The sequence below is a fragment of the Excalfactoria chinensis genome, chromosome 13 (assembly GCF_039878825.1).
Source record: "Excalfactoria chinensis isolate bCotChi1 chromosome 13, bCotChi1.hap2, whole genome shotgun sequence".
In the NCBI taxonomy this organism is placed as follows: Eukaryota; Metazoa; Chordata; class Aves; order Galliformes; family Phasianidae; genus Excalfactoria; species Excalfactoria chinensis.
Window position 1 is genome coordinate 4,821,129 of NC_092837.1, and position 15,490 is coordinate 4,836,618.

The 15,490-nt window shown below is 44.3% G+C and overlaps 1 protein-coding gene across 2 annotated transcripts; it reads left to right on the top strand.

Annotated features, from left to right (window-relative positions):
- Positions 1-1,465: 1,465 nt before the first annotated feature.
- Positions 1,466-14,758, top strand: RUFY1 (RUN and FYVE domain containing 1). 2 transcript variants are annotated; one of them, XM_072348243.1, is made up of 18 exons: positions 1,466-1,775; positions 4,541-4,714; positions 4,929-5,046; positions 5,639-5,740; positions 6,000-6,123; positions 6,710-6,768; positions 7,332-7,397; positions 7,911-7,980; positions 8,780-8,881; positions 9,159-9,275; positions 9,907-10,074; positions 10,910-11,007; positions 11,467-11,586; positions 12,103-12,232; positions 12,608-12,702; positions 13,100-13,148; positions 13,356-13,433; positions 14,071-14,758. In XM_072348243.1, exons 1-18 carry the CDS (start codon positions 1,514-1,516, stop codon positions 14,212-14,214), a joined length of 2,076 nt encoding a protein of 691 aa, XP_072204344.1. In that variant the 5' UTR covers positions 1,466-1,513; the 3' UTR covers positions 14,215-14,758. The 2 variants fall into 2 exon arrangements, with proteins under 2 accessions (XP_072204344.1, XP_072204345.1); XM_072348244.1 differs by having other exon boundaries at positions 1,494-1,726.
- Positions 14,759-15,490: the final 732 nt, after the last annotated feature.

Below are 15,490 nucleotides of genomic sequence, written 5' to 3' on the forward strand. Positions count from 1 at the left end.
CAGCTTTATTTCTAAATCTTTTTAACTGTGCTTAAAGCTCCATTCTCTATAGGCTACATACTCTGTGGCTATTTCTCTACCATGTACATTGATTGTTTTTTAATAGTAATTTCCAGTACAGGAAAGTATGATGCATCATTACATTACTGGATCAATATAAGAGGTGGACAGGCGTCTTTGCTTTTACTTTCAGTCACAAAACTTCCATGTCTATTCTTTAGCCGTATTGGATAATGAAATGATTTTGAAACTCGCAGTTCTGTTTTGCCAATGCTGTCCTCAGTCTTAATACTGCATAGACAGTGAAGGTTGAAAAGCAGCATCAGGTCTTACTCGGGTCACAAGGAGGATACTGCTGTAAGCAGCAGCGAGGTAAGAACCTGTGAAGCTATTGGATACAGAGGTCACTGTTAAGTATGGCTGGACCCCACAAGACTCTGCACCTTTCCAGTGAAAGCAGCTTACTGCCCACACTTAGCTCACATGAGTCGTGGGTAAAGAAGAGGCTGCTGAGCTCTGAATTCTCGACAAAAATACACCAGATTATTTGTGCTCTGTGTAGCAGGAGCTGACAAACCTCCAGGATCTGAGAAGCCAAGAGAACAGAATCGATCAAACTAGTTCAAAGTGTGAGGATAAATAAGATGCAGACATGAAGATCTGTTTTGCTGCGATGATCTCCAACTTTCCTATTCCCTCTCCCCTTCTCTTTTTTCTTAGGGGGGATGAAAACAAAGAAACTTGTGTAGCAGGAAATTTAATACGCAACATCATACGACTGAGTAAGTGATTTCTTTATCTGCCTCACAACAAAATGAGCAATACAACCTGGGTACATACATCCTCTGGAAGGAAGAAAATGGATGATAAGCCATCAATATCTGGGACACCCACTAAGGCTCAACGTTCATACTGGGGTCACTGTCACTTCAGTTCCCCTTTGCAATAAATCTCTCCTACCAAGCACAGCCCAGACACATTAATGAATAGCCTGATTTTGCCCGGCTGCTTTGTAATGGCAGCGACAAAAGCACATACTTGCCACAAGAGCAAGTCATCATTCCTTCCTAGCACTTAAATCAAGCTAGAATGGCTTTAGTTATAGTGGGCATAACTGCAGTAATCAAAGTAATAAAGATCTGCTTCAGTGTGCAGAATACCAGAAAAATCTGGCATTTTGAAAGATACAACATACATATATTTCCTACATATAGGAAAATAACATTTGGGAGCACAGAACACAGAGAAAGAAAATGATATGTGTGGTTTTTGGTTTTTTTCTCACGTTGAAACTCGCTTAAGAAGTGAACTCCCGCGCAGGTTTCGCTGCCCGCCCCCTCCCTCCCTCCCTCCCTCCCCAGGCCTTCAGCTGGGCGCTGCTAGTGGGGCAGCTGACAGCTCGGGGCGCGCTCCGGCTCAGCCCCGACCTGCGGGGGGACGGGACGGGGCGGGCCGAGCGCGGCACCAAGCGCCGCCGGAGCGGCCGTGCGCGCAGTCACGTGATGCACCCAAGATGGCTGCCGGGGAGCGGCGCACCGCCGCCGCGGGGATGAAGGAAGACTTTGAGATCATTGACAAAACGCAGGTGCCTGACACAGCCGAGCTGAAAAACGCGGATAAAGAAAAGGAGGAAGCGAAGTGGTCCGCTCCCATCTTGTCGCTGGCAAAGAAAGCCTCCGAAAACCTGGCGCTGAGCTACGGCAGCGCTCTGAAGTCTGCGGCTTCGGTAGGACTCATATCCAAAGCAGTCAGCAATGACAGCACAGCAAAGACAAGTATGGCTATGTCTATTCAGTAAACTTGCTTTTATGCGGCACAAATAAGTTTAGCTCCCGTAAGTGGCGTTAAGTCGCGTGATGCTTTAGTATTACTTTGAATTTAGGGTGTTTGGTTTGGTTGTTTTTTAATCTAATGCTGCGCTTGTTTCTTTAAGCAAGAACATGTAGGCAGCGCAGGTGGAGAAGTTAAAATATAACCAGAACCCCGAGCTCTGGTAGCTCTGGTAGCTCTGATAGCTCTTGTAGCTCTCGTATATATATAACCACCCTCAGACGTGCTGGTGTTTGTGGTGCGGCTGGCTTTTCTTCATTCCCTTTCAGCCTGAGGTTGCCCTGAGCAGCACCGGCTGGTGCCTTCCTGGAGGCATGACGCTGCTTCCTGCACAGCCCCGCGTCACACAGCAGGACCGAGTCAGACCGGTCACAGACTGATCCCTAACTGTGAGGCGTCTCGCTTAATCACTGCTTGCTTCATGAAGCATTGCATTCAGGGCTGGAGTAACCAGGGATTGATGGGAGAGCTCTCTTAACACTGAATTATAAGTGGGATCCTTATGGAAGTTAAATCTCAGTAATATTTAGAATGCAGAAACAAGCCCATTCAAACACAGGAGATGTAAGCAAACACATCAGGCTGCTCCCTGGTGGCTGATGGCTCTGGAGCAGCAGAGCTCAGTTATGCTGCCTGGTTCTGATATTTTTGTTTTGAATATTATTTGGGATATTATATATTCAAGCTGCACTTGTCTGAGGATGAGCCGCAACTGGGTGAAGTAAGGTACTGGGGATAGAATATGTTTGGTGTGAAGTAAGGTACTGGGGATAGAATATGTTTGGTGTGAGAATCCCTCAGCGTTGCACAGTCAGAGCTCAAGGTTAATCCTGCCCAGAACAGCCTCGATTCTGTTTCAGCATCTACAGACTCACTGAACTTAGCTGAGGTCATTCGGTATCTGTTCACATCTCACGCCTGCTCTGCCCTCCTGTATAAAGCACTTTCCTGTTAACTTTGACCAAGCACCATTTGATTCAAATGACGTGTTTTTAAGAAATAACCTCTGTCCTGCAAGACTAAATGTGGAAAAGTAACAACTTGTTCCCTGCTGCCATCTTTTTGTATGGATTTTATGTCACCTCCCCCTACCTCAGATCTTACGGTCACATGTAAACTGCTGCACGCTATGCAGCCAGCTGGACACAGGAGGGGAAGGCACATCATAAACCCATTTTCTGCCATTGAAGAAGCTGTTCTGCCTGGCTGGGAAGGCAGGAGATGCAAATTTAAAGAATGCAAATCAAGAAAGACCGTCTTAAAGACCAAAAGATGGAGAACTGACACCTTTTCTTCATGCTATTCTCCTGCTTCAAGGCCTGCGGAACAGTGCATGGCAAACAAAGCATGGAGCTTCAAAGTGATGTTAAAATCAGGTGCACTGAGTGAGACGCTGCTAACGTGTTTATAAAGATTGCAGCATAGCAGCTGAGGTCTTTTGCACTTACATAATTGAGTTTCTGATCTTTGAGGCTGGCCTGGATAAGCTGCTAACAGCTGGAGCTCTGCATGTACCAACTTGTACGTAGTTTAGCACAAGGTGTGACTGTAAGCTTCCAACGGGCGGAGCAATTGTTGGGGCTATTATTTGAACTGAATACAAACCCTTCCAACAGTGCTGTTTAGTTGAAACCTCTGTTCATAAAGAACATTTCACGCATAGTGTTCATTAATACGGTATATATGCATCTCTTTGGAAAGGCTTACAAGCAGAATATCCCTGATAAGTAAAAATTCAAGTTCAAGGAACAGCAGAACAATGTATATTCAGTTGCCGAACACCTCAATATCTACACAAATCTCAGCAGATTTCTTGTCTCTAGTCAGGTTTTTGTCTGTCTTTAATGTCTGACCTGACTTTAAAATCTAAAATGCTACAGCCCTCGTAATCCTCAGTCACAGGCATTATGAGCAACTTTGGTATTGATATGACAGAGCCAGGCTGCTGGGAGGACGGGACTTTGTGTGCTGTGATGACTGAAACCAATTTGATTTGGATAAGTTTGTCTGCACTCTTCTCATAAGGAAAAGTTATGCTTGTATTTAACTCTCCATTACCATTGTATGCGAGAAGACAATCATGAAAATCACTACTCCAATAGACTAATAGATGTGGTGTTGCTAACAGCCCTAACCCTCTTCCACGTGCCTGACACGGGCGATACCTTTTAGACTCGGCTGTATCTTCCATCCCCGCAGGCAGCCCGGCCGCTTCCAGAGCGGAGGCGGCATCGAGCTTCTCTGAGCGCAGCTCGGCCCAAAGCTCTCGTAGTCGGCCGCGGGCCTCCTGTCAGCCGGCTCCATCAGGGCCCGCGTTGCCTGAAGCGGCAGCTCACCGCCTGGGGTTCTCGGTTTCGGTTTTGGCTGGTTGTTGCGGGTTAGTTGTTGCCGGCGATGGGTTTTGTTTTGTCTTGTTTTAGCCGTGCTCAGCTCAGCTGAAGGCTCGGTCAGTTCCCGCCCGCAGAGGCGCTGTGAGCGCGCAGCTCGCTCCGCTCAGCACCAACTATTTGTAAAATGGCGCCCGGCGCGCGCGGGCCACGCTCCATCTCGCGAGAGTTCGGGGTTGTTGGGGGCTGTTGTTGCCATGGTAACGCGGGAGCAGAAGGGGCCTGGCCTCAAGCGCCCCCGGTTGGGGCCGCGTCGCGGTGCGCCGTGCAACGGGAGCGGTTCTAAATACGGCTTTTCTGGTTTTGTCCTCCCCGCCGCACAGCCGCGAGGTACCACGGCATGGAGGAGCGGGCCAACCTCATGAACATGATGAAGCTGAGCATCAAAACCCTCATCCAGTCGGCCCTGAGCCTGGGCCGCACTCTGGACTCCGACTTCCCTCCGCTGCAGCAGTTCTTCGTGGTGCTGGAGCACTGCCTGAAGCACGGCCTGAAAGGTGCGCTCTGCTCCGGCGCTGTGCTGACGGGAGGCGGGTGGTGGCGGCTGTGCTGAGGCTGGCGGTGCTCGGTGTGAGCTGTGTGCGGGGTCCGTGTCAGCTGTCACACCTTGTGCCTCCTTGTCCGCTGTGAGGGGTAAAGGCTTGTGGTTGTGGAAGGGGAGGTGGAAGGCGCTCCGTTCTCATCGCAGGCTTCTCTGTGTGCTCCCTGTAGCGAAGAAGACCTTTATTGGACAGAACAAATCGTTCTTTGGTCCTTTGGAGCTAGTGGAAAAGCTTTGTCCCGAAGCATCAGATATAGCAACTAGTGTTAAAAATCTGCCAGAGCTGAAGTAAGTTCCTTGTTGGGAGTTCTGTGTTTCGCTTACTCTGCTGGGAAATACAATCCTTCCAGTGGTTTCTTAGCTTCGTTAATGTGAAAAACAGAGTATGTGGGAGGCACTGAGTGCTCCAGAGATAAGGGGGCTGTCTCAAAATATTCTGCTCTTGTTCCAAACAGTGCAGTCACATTCGAAAACAGCACTGCAAAATTTCTGTAAGTTTGCTGAAAATGACTGTAGGATCTTCCCAGGTGTGTTATTTCCCCTTGTCCCCATCACTTCTATGGCTCTGTCCAACTTTGTGTGTATGTGCATCTTATTTGAGGTCTCAGGATAGTTTCATTCTCAGTGGTTGGGTTCTGGCATTAGCTGGACATAATGTTGGGCTTTCTGACTTAGGAAGATTTTACAGTATACTTGTCTGACACTGAAACAACAGAATGTAATCAAATGCTTCTCTTGCTCTGGCTGCAAAACTATTCCCTTTGGGGTTTAATTAATTTAGTAAATAGATGCCTTCATCTCCCTTTGTCGAGAGAGAATTTTCAATTGCACAGATCTATGGAAATATTTTGCCTTTACCAAAACCTTTGTTTCATTTTAGGACTGCTGTAGGAAGAGGAAGGGCTTGGCTCTATCTGGCACTCATGCAAAAGAAACTGGCAGATTATCTTAAAGTGCTTTTGGACCATAAACACCTATTAAGGTAACAGCAATACCTTGCATTCACTGAATGCTTGCATTGCTGTCTGCAAGGAAATAAGTTGTTCGTTGTTCTTGCAGTGAACTTACGGTCAGGAGAATGTTCTGCAGGTGTTTTGCATCTTCTTCCTCACGCAGAAGTTAGCAGGGGGAGGCTGATCAGCTGAGCTTCATAAGCACAACATTACTGTTTCAGTTATTTCAGTGGTAGAGGTACCATCATAATTATGATGTTCAGTGATGCCTTATCTTATTTCTTCCAGTGAATTTTATGAACCTGATGCACTGATGATGGAGGAGGAGGGAGCAGTCATTGTGGGTCTCTTAGTTGGACTGAATGTTATTGATGCCAACCTTTGCTTGAAAGGAGAAGACTTGGATTCCCAGGTGAAGATTTAGTTTAAATGTGGTCAATCCTTAAAATAATTGAGTTGAATTAAGCACTCTGATAAATACTTCACAGAGATCAGCCTCAAATTCCTAAATGTGTTACATGGATTTTTAAGTGGACATTTGAATTCCTTGTATAAGAAACCAAACATTAGATGAACTGAGCTAAATACATGAGACGTGTCACAATTGGTCTGCTGAGGGTGTATGGAGTCTTTTGTTTTGAGGGTGAGTGGTGGTTTTCCTTAGGATGGCGAAAGGGGGAGTGTCAGGTATGTCCCATATAGAAGCTTGTCATGTTTCCACACTGACAAGTATGAAAGTATCCATCTCCTTCAGTAGCAGTATATGGAAATGCTGTCAAAAATAACCTCAGGGAAACTGAGTGCACCAAATATGGTGGTTTTGTTATTCACAAATACTGGCCTAGAAGCCGGCTTTGCTTGTGAAAGCTATGGGCATTATCTGTCCTTCCGAACCTGAACTTTCAGATTTTTGCTTTCCTTCCAAATATAAAGAAATGCCTTCAGCTCCCCAGAGCTGCATTGTGAAAGCATGTTCATTTCTTAAATATGTTTTTCAGGTTGGAGTGATCGATTTTTCTCTGTACCTTAAGGAAACACAAGACAGTGATGGCAAACAGTATGTATGGTGGATTAGTGATCCAGCATTGTTTGGGTTTTGTTGGGTTTTGATGTTAGTTTTTAACAAGCCCATCAGATGATCTGTAGGAGCACATCAGTGCTAGAGATATCAGACTATTAGTAATGAAAAAAGGGAATCCTAAATAGGTCTACTAGCTAAACAAAAGTGCAACGATAGTTGATCCCATGGCAACTTTAACAACATGGTGTGAAGAATCTGTCTTGAGCCAGCACCAACTTAATAACACTCAAAATGTGGATGTTTTCAGGAGACACAATGTGCCAAGGCGCCTTCATTAAGTCACTGCTTGATTTCTAAGCTCTATTTCAGTAATATGCTCCATTAAGGAGCTGTTTCTGTGGGAGATATCAGTTATGGAGAACAGAAGTATTTTTACTGGAAGTGTTAAGCAGTGCTGTTACTGCTTCCTGACCTTGCTCAAACACAAGTATTTCTATAACAAAGATTTGCAAGTCCATGCTGAAAGCCTTTGTACAAATTAACAGTTTCAAATGAAGAGCAGTTTCTTCTCAGTCAATAAATTCTTGCTTTACAATTAGAGATGGAGGCATTACTGCTGTCCTTGACCAGAAGCATTATGTAGAAGAACTGAACCGGCATCTAAGGTAGGACTTTCTCCTGCTCTAATGCACAAGCAGTCACTTTTCCTTACAGCTTTAAATGTCTTTGCTGTCATTCTCGCACTTTTCTCACTGATGATGAACTCTTCTGATTCTTTGCCAATAACTTAAGTTTCATTTTGTAATCATACTCTCCTCATGGCAGATGCTAGCAGATAATAAGTTCTGTGTTAGTAGTTGACTGTTCTGAAACTTGCTAATGGTCAACACAGGATTTTGGAGATGGATTTGTGGCAGTTTTCTCTTGAAACATCTCAAAGTCCGTCCTTTAGACGGAGATGTGTTCTTATATAGCTGCTCAGTGCTAATAGTTGGCTTCACTTAATCACTGCAGTATTGAAGATGTGTTTAGACTAAAAGCTAAGCCAGAACAGCTGTCATAATGAAATATTTCATTGTTAGCAAATACCAGATGATCAAAGTATGGTTGTAAACAGGAATAAATGTTGAACATTGGCACTTGTATTGTTTTCATGCATTATGTTTTTCTCAATGCAGTTGCACAGTCACAGATCTTCAGAACAAAATAGACTGCTTAGAAAAGACCAACTCAAAGCTGCAGGAAGAGGTTTGTGTCTGGCTATTAAGTGTATCTTAGCTTTCTTCTGATGCAGACAAAACATCCAAAGAATTAACTGCACACTTGGACTGAGCTGATAATAGTGACATATGGAGGATTTCCTTAACCAAGGTCTTTCTCTTGCAGTGATGTCTCCACCCACAATTAATCATATCACTAATGAACACGATTTGTCTCTCTGCTCACACACTTTTATACACATCTCTCGTGTGAGTTAGAATGGAAACTGGATAAAAATAAAAGAATAACAGTTCAGTTTGGAAATCTTTCCTAGTTGGGAACCACAGTAAAAGCCAACAGTACACGTGATAAAGGCTGAAGGGGTTTTTTTGCTTGGTTGGTATTTGTTTAGCTTGTTTTCAGGTGATGGTTGTTTTATTGTTCATATTAGGTGTACTACATACCTACAGTCTGAACTAACACAATACACCATCCAATGCCTTTTGAGGTATGAAAATACCATAATGTTCTATGAGTTCCATGGCTTGCCATGTGCCTTGTACTGCATACCAGGAAAAACAGTGCACATAATAAACCTGGGCTTGTGTTTGGCCTCTTACACTGTGATACTCAAAAATAAGTGATGAGGGCATGAAGCTGGGGGCACATTAATAAATGCTGGTGGCCTTATTAGTTGAGGCTGTACACTGAGTATGGCTGCAAAATGGCCTGGCAGCTTCTGGGAAGAATGAAAGGGCCAAGAGAGAAATGAGCTGCAGACTTCAGAATTTCTTCTGGTGTTTTGTGTTTGTGCAGTGATAAAATATAGGTATGTTTTTTTTCATAGCTTGCAGCAGCAACTGACCGGATCGGATCACTTCAGGAAGAGCAGCAGCAGTTAAAACAACAAAATGAATTAATTCGTGAACGAAGCGAAAAGAGTGTTGAGGTAGGACCGTGATTTGAAGATGAGGGTCTTTAAAATAAGCAAGCTCTCTTGTTCACCTGGAGTTAGAGCTCTTGGAACATCTTTGAACTGCAATGCTACAGAGCACCATTTAACACGCTATTGTAAATGATTATTTATGTCAGCTAATTTTTTAATTGTAGAACAATAGGCTTTCGCTTGAAATAGCACATCAATCCTTCCATGAAACAGTATTTCTCAGTTACAGCTGAATTGTAGCTTTGTGGTCTTATGCGGCCTTTGCAATTGTTTCCTCTAGGTAACAAAAGAGGATACAAAGGTAGAACTGGATACTTACCGGCAGTCCCGGCAGGGTCTGGATGAAATGTACAGTGATGTCTGGAAGCAGTTGAAAGAAGAAAAAAAAGTTAGGCTGGTAAGGAAACTCACCTTTCATTTTACTACAACCTGTAGGTTCAGGACTGCCTGCTCTGAGCTAGAATTGTGAGCATATGATGTATGCTGTGTGCTTCTCTAAACTATTCAGAATTCATGATGGATTTGGAAAGAAGATGCTGCTCACAGGTCACTTACAGTGTCAGTAAAGAACTGGAAATCTGGGCCTTTCCCTGTTTAACAGCGTACCAGGATTATTAGAGCAGAGTCTTAAGCTAAGAACACAGACAAAGGCAGCCATCTTTATGGAGTGCCAGCAGTCAGTTTCACAGTTACCTGCAAAGTAGTGACTGGTGAAATGAATGCCAAGGTCTGCAAGTTTGTGTTGTTAAGTCAAGCCAACTCCAGCTTGCAGGAGATTGGATAGCTGAGATGCAGTGCACCAAGCTCTACATCTTAGGGCAAGAGCTCAGATCTGCTGCCATGATTTGGAGAGCTGAAATAGTCTTTTGCTCCTTCTAACTTACTGTATTATTTGAGACCTACCCTTTCTGTAACGCTGTAGGTCTGTACCTAAGAGAAGAATGCAGAATTTCTGTCTGGCTTTACATGGGTTTGGGGAATACTTCTCCCTGGTGTGATTAGCAGTAATTAGGAAATCTCTTTGTAAGGAACTGGAGAAAGAGTTGGAGCTACAGATTGGAATGAAAACAGAAATGGAAATAGCCATGAAACTTCTGGAAAAAGATACTCATGAAAAACAAGATACGTTGGTTGCACTTCGCCAACAGTTAGAAGAAGTGAAAGCAATTAACTTGCAGATGTTTCACAAATCCCAGGTATGTGCATAGCAGAGAGCAGAGCAGCTGCAGTGATGGCCTTGACATGATGGTAACGCACGTGGTGTGCATCTGCAGTAATAGGTACATCCATTTTCTTGGGAGTATCTATTTTAGAAGTTGCTTGGTTTCCTTTTTGGCCAAGTTTTATTATTAATATGAGGTTGGGTGTTTTTGGAATTAAGGACATGAGCCATGTGCTGCAGGATCGTCCAGGAAATGTTACGGAGAAACACGGAGCTCTGGCAGGGAGGGAAGGTGTTTTTGAGGGTCTTTATTCTAACCACCAGAAGAGCAGTCTCTCAAAAACACAGTTGCTTCCTGCAGCCCAGAACTGCCCTGCTGCTGCTTCCCTTTGTGTCAACCTGCCTCTCAGTTGCACCACATTTAACAGTGCTTACCAAAAAAACAGCAAGTTTCGCTAAACCAATAGAAAGCCAAGGTTTTTTGGTGGTGGTTTGTGGCAGTTTTTTTTTCTTCCCTGCTATACAATGCCCTTTAAGTCCAGCTTTTGCATTCAGATCACAATAGTAACGTAAATGATAACATTAAAACATAACGTGGCGGTTTCCTTCTTTAAACTCCTTAAGAGAAGACTTCTGGCATGTAGCTGATCTCTTAAGTTAAAATGCTGTTGTAATCAAGTTTCTTGTTCTGAGCTCTTAACAGAGCAGTTGAGGAGTGTCTGCTCTGCCATTACCAGTGTTGTGTTTGTGCACTGCAGTTAGACCTGGGCACGGTTTGTCACAAACTGAACAGGCTTTATCTAGCGACTGCCTGACCTCAGGAAACTACCAAGTATTGTCTGCAATATCCGACTGCTTTATTCCTGCAGAGTGCAGAGTCTTCTTTACAACAGAAAACAGAAGTAATATCTTCTTTCGAAGGAAAAACGAGCGAGATGATGTCTTCTATGAAACAAATGGAAGAGAGGTAATAATTAGAAGCTCATTACCATTGGTCAGTAGAAGGGTTCTGGCTGAGATCATTATAGAATGGCTTTCTGTTTCTCAGTATAACACTCTCAATGTCTCCTACAGATACCTGGGTATGCATGCCAGCACAATGCTCTTCTTCCTTTTCTCCCTATTACTGCGTTTCCTGCCTATCTGTTCCCTGTGCCCAAGCAGACACGCACATCATTGACTCAGCTGAAAATCATAGCTCCTATGTAGGCAGACTGTTTAAAAAACGTGTTCACATTGGTTTAAGCACAGATGTGACTTTTGTGTTTCACAGAAACAGCTTTCTAGGAGTTCTCTTTTGTCTGCTGCTACCTTCAGTTCTACTCTCTGTGAAGATCTACATTAAAAATGGGACAGAACAAAATGCCAGTGAATAGATGAGGAGAATGTGAGTTGTCAGCAAATCTGTATGTTCCTTACTTTGCAGATTGCAGCATGCAGAAAAGGCAAGGCAGGCTGCAGAGGAAAGATGCAACAAGATGAAGCAAGAGCTCGCCAGCAGACTTGGCACCTGTCAGCAACAAATGTCCCAGCTGGATGGCAAATGGTATTTCACTGGTATTTCACCTCATCGGTCTCCCTTTATTATTATTATTTTCCTTCATTTCTCCTATTTGATTAAGAAGTGCTTTCAGTGCTCGGCTGTGCAGGCTTAGTGTATCATCCACAGCAATCGGGATTTGGTGTTCTTATCCTCTTAGGCTTGTAATACTTAAAATGTTTTGTTTGCTGCTTGCGCTTTAGTGTCATTTCAGACGTGGCCATTGAAACACAAACAGTCAATCAGATATTTGTGGAGATGGTGGTGTTGCTTTTTTTTGTCCTTCTGGCTATTCACCATTTTTACAGCTTTTCTGTAATCTCTAAACACTACTATGGGCTGGTTTTGTCTGCTGCTGTAACACCTCTGTTCTTTCCTTCGGCAGAAGGTTATAGGTTTTATAGGTGATATAGGTTTTGTCCTCTCTAGGACAAGTCTTCTTCTTATATTGTTGATATCCTTAAATGCCACGGGATGATTTTCTGCTGTAGAGTTCCTCTGAATCCATTGTTTTTTAAATAGCTCAACTCTGGAAAAGGAATTAAAAGCTGAAAAGGAACAGAGACAGACTTTGCAAAGAGAACTGCACCGAGAGAAGGATGCCGCCTCTCTGCTTAAAGCAGAATTGGAACAAATGGAAGGACTGAAAAAGGTATACATGGTGCAGACGTGTCCATGTTCAGAATTAAAGCTGACTTGAAAAGACGTTCAGGCAGAGAACAAATGAGTTAGATGGGCTTTTCACCACGTTTGTGGGCATAGAACTGCTGCATTCTGGCTGTGCTCAAGGGTGGTTAAAGCCTGAAAACCTTCCTTTTTTTTCTGGTAAATATTGTTAAATGATTTCATTGTTCTCACTCTGCAAGAATCAATGGGCGGTTCCCCCATCTAAAGCTAAAAATTAAGCCTTAGAAATAAGTAGCTTTGTAAAGAAGTTTATGCTTGTGAATTGCTTTGGTGTTTTGGGTAGAGTGTGTTGCAGGTCACACTTAGCACCCAAACTTGATTGTTGTGTTTGATTTTACAGGAGCTGAGAAAACTACAAGATGAGAAGCAGCAGCTGGAGAAAGTCTGCGAGGAGCAGGAGCAAGCTCTGCAAGAAATGGGGCTTCATCTCAGCCAGTGAGTTCTGGGAGCTGAACTGGGGGTGGCGTGACTGGGAGCACGGGGTTTCAAATTCATTAAAAGAAGTTTAAAATGCATCACTTGTAAAATAAGTAGACGTGAGGATTTTAGGAAGGAGTTGCTGCACGTGGGGAAGCTCAACAGCCATCCTTGTGTGAGTGAACAGGGATAAGAAACAATACCATAAATGCTTAGTTCATAAAGTGGAATTCTGCTTTTTCCACGTTGCTGCTGAATATACCAAAGAGAGTGTACTGTGAGGAGGCGTTTCCTGGTGATACTGAGTGGTTCAGAGTGGTAACAGTGAGCTGACTGATGGGGAAGGGCAGGTAAAACTGAACACAACGTGTAGAGCCACGCAGAGGGAAGAATTTCTTCTTTTTTCCCCCCCCAGATCTAAGCTGAAGATGGAAGACATTAAAGAAGTAAACAAAGCACTAAAGGTACTCTATTATTTTGTGGATATTTGGGCTTAAACATGCAATTCACGTAACACCTTCAACATTCCCCACAGTTAACTCTTGATTTATTTTATCCTATCTTAAAAGGATGGTTTTTGGAAAAAGCATTACAAACAATGTGGATAAATTGCTTCCAAGCCTTATGACTGTACTTACCTCCAACATGAGCCCTTTGTTCCCATCTCTTAGGGTCACACCTGGCTGAAAGATGACGAAGCAACACACTGCAAGCAGTGCGAAAAGGAGTTCTCTATCTCAAGGAGAAAGGTACCGTTGTTCACTGCATTTCCTCTTTTCCTCTCGGGAAAGAAAAGTTGTGCTGTTGTACCATTTGCTGACACTGCCTCAGCCTAAGAACTTGTGGGTGTGGTAACTGAACAGAGAAGTAGATAGGTGTTTCCATCCTAAGAACAGCACGTCTTCTTATCTGCTTGGGTGCTTTTCTTGGCTGGAGGCTGTTGTGGGTTATGTTCTGCAGTGTGATTTGTCCTCATTCCCTGTTGAGTTCAGGAGTGTGAGGAGGACTGGAAGCTGACAGGCTGAGCTCAGTGCCTTCCAGTTGCAGGGGACGGGGACAGTTGTGAGTGCCTGCAGGGAACAGGGCAGGGCCCACCTGTGTGGTGACACAGCCAGGCGTGCCAGAGCACAGCTGATGGGCAGCAGCACAGCTCCGATGGCTGGGCCTGCTCAGGCTGAGGGCAGCTCATGGCAGCTGGGGGAAGTTGAGCTGCGTATGGACCACACTGCTTTGCATTGAGTTCTCTGCAGAGGAGGAAATGGTGCTGTAAGGGGTGGGCTTATGGAACTTGAGGATGAGATTAGTGGACTCTGAAGGCTTTTGCCATCCCTCCTCTGTACAATTCATTTGTAGGCTGTTGTTCTTACTTAAGCTCTCTGCTTGCAGCATCACTGCAGAAACTGCGGGGACATCTTCTGCAACTCCTGTTCCAGCAATGAGCTTGCACTGCCCTCCTATCCTAAACCTGTCCGTGTTTGTGATACTTGTCACACCTTATTACTGCAGCGGTGCTCATCCAATTCCTCCTAAGCCTTTGGTAACCTCAGAGGGACCAACTCAGCACTGGAAAAGTAGCCATCATGAATTCTGAACTCCAGGCGCCTTTGCAGCAGTGTCTGCTCTATTCTCCATCGTTAGGACAGGTCAGTATCAAAGAACGGCGGTGGTAATGCAGGTGGCATAAATCTAATTGTTATTACCTGAGCTCCAGTCAAGTTCTATTTGAAACTAAAACGCAAATCCATTTGCTGATTTTTTTATACACAATATATTTGTATTAATATTTGTATATGGGATTTCTAGTTACTCCATCCCTCTAGAAGTTACCTTCTCTGTACATTAACTTCAGTTCCTCTGTGTCCTCACTGTAGGCATTCCTGTTACAATGGCTAACGTACAGTTCTGTATTTGAGCTAAGAAAAGGAAATGTTCACTTACTGACTGTCTATGGAAAGAGCTTTATGCGTGTCCATGAATGTGCCTTCCGTATAATTCAGAGTAAAAATCACACCTGAACACTGGTTCTGGAGTAGCTGTGAGCACAGTGTGGTAGCTGCACAATAAAGCCTTTTGCAAAAAGAATCCCTCAGCTCTGATTTTTCTAACACCACATCAGGTCCTGGAAGAGAGCATTGTGACAGTGAGGTGCAAGTCTAAGGCTTGGAAATTCAAACTGAAACATACCTACAGTACTACTGAAATACTGCAGGGAGGGAGCATGGCTGGACAGCAGGGCAGCCCTGCAGATGAGCTGCCTTACCAGCTGGGCTATTACTGGCTGCCTTCACTCTGCTCAGAGCAGTTGGTTCCTGGGTCCAGCAGCCCAACGCTTGTGCTCTCTGCTGAGACAGTGAGGTTTGGGCACACACTGCTAGACAAATCCAACCCCAGAACCAAAGATCCGCTACTGCAGGCTGGCACCAGCAGCAGCCTGAGGGCAGTGGAATCAGTCTCGTATAGGCTTTAAGTCTTCTTAAATCTACTGCTGCATTTCTACCACTGTAGAAAGATACCCCACAGCCCTTCCCCCTTCAATCATGGGTTAGAAATTTCATTAGAAAGGGACAAATTCTCCATGGCAAATGCATGGAACCCGCTGCCCTGCCACATCAGAGCGAGCTTCAGCTGTCACTAGGCTCCAACTGTTCATAAAACCACATCTTTAAGCATGGCATTTGTTTGACAAATTGATTTATTGAAACACGGCTGCACTAAGCTGCAAAGTCCATTGATCCAGCACTTTGGCTCCAAAGCATCGATGCCTGTAGCTACACACAGCATTATCCCCCAGCCCTCATTTGCAACT

Excerpts from the sequence above, each read along its gene's own strand:
- RUFY1 (XM_072348243.1), top strand. The coding sequence starts at position 1,514 with ATGGCTGCCGGGGAGCGGCGCACCGCCGCCGCGGGGATGAAGGAAGAC. Across the intron at positions 1,776-4,540 it reads TGACAGCACAGCAAAGACAA|CCGCGAGGTACCACGGCATG; the intron begins GTATGGCTATGT and ends CCCGCCGCACAG. Across the intron at positions 5,047-5,638 it reads AAAAATCTGCCAGAGCTGAA|GACTGCTGTAGGAAGAGGAA; the intron begins GTAAGTTCCTTG and ends GTTTCATTTTAG.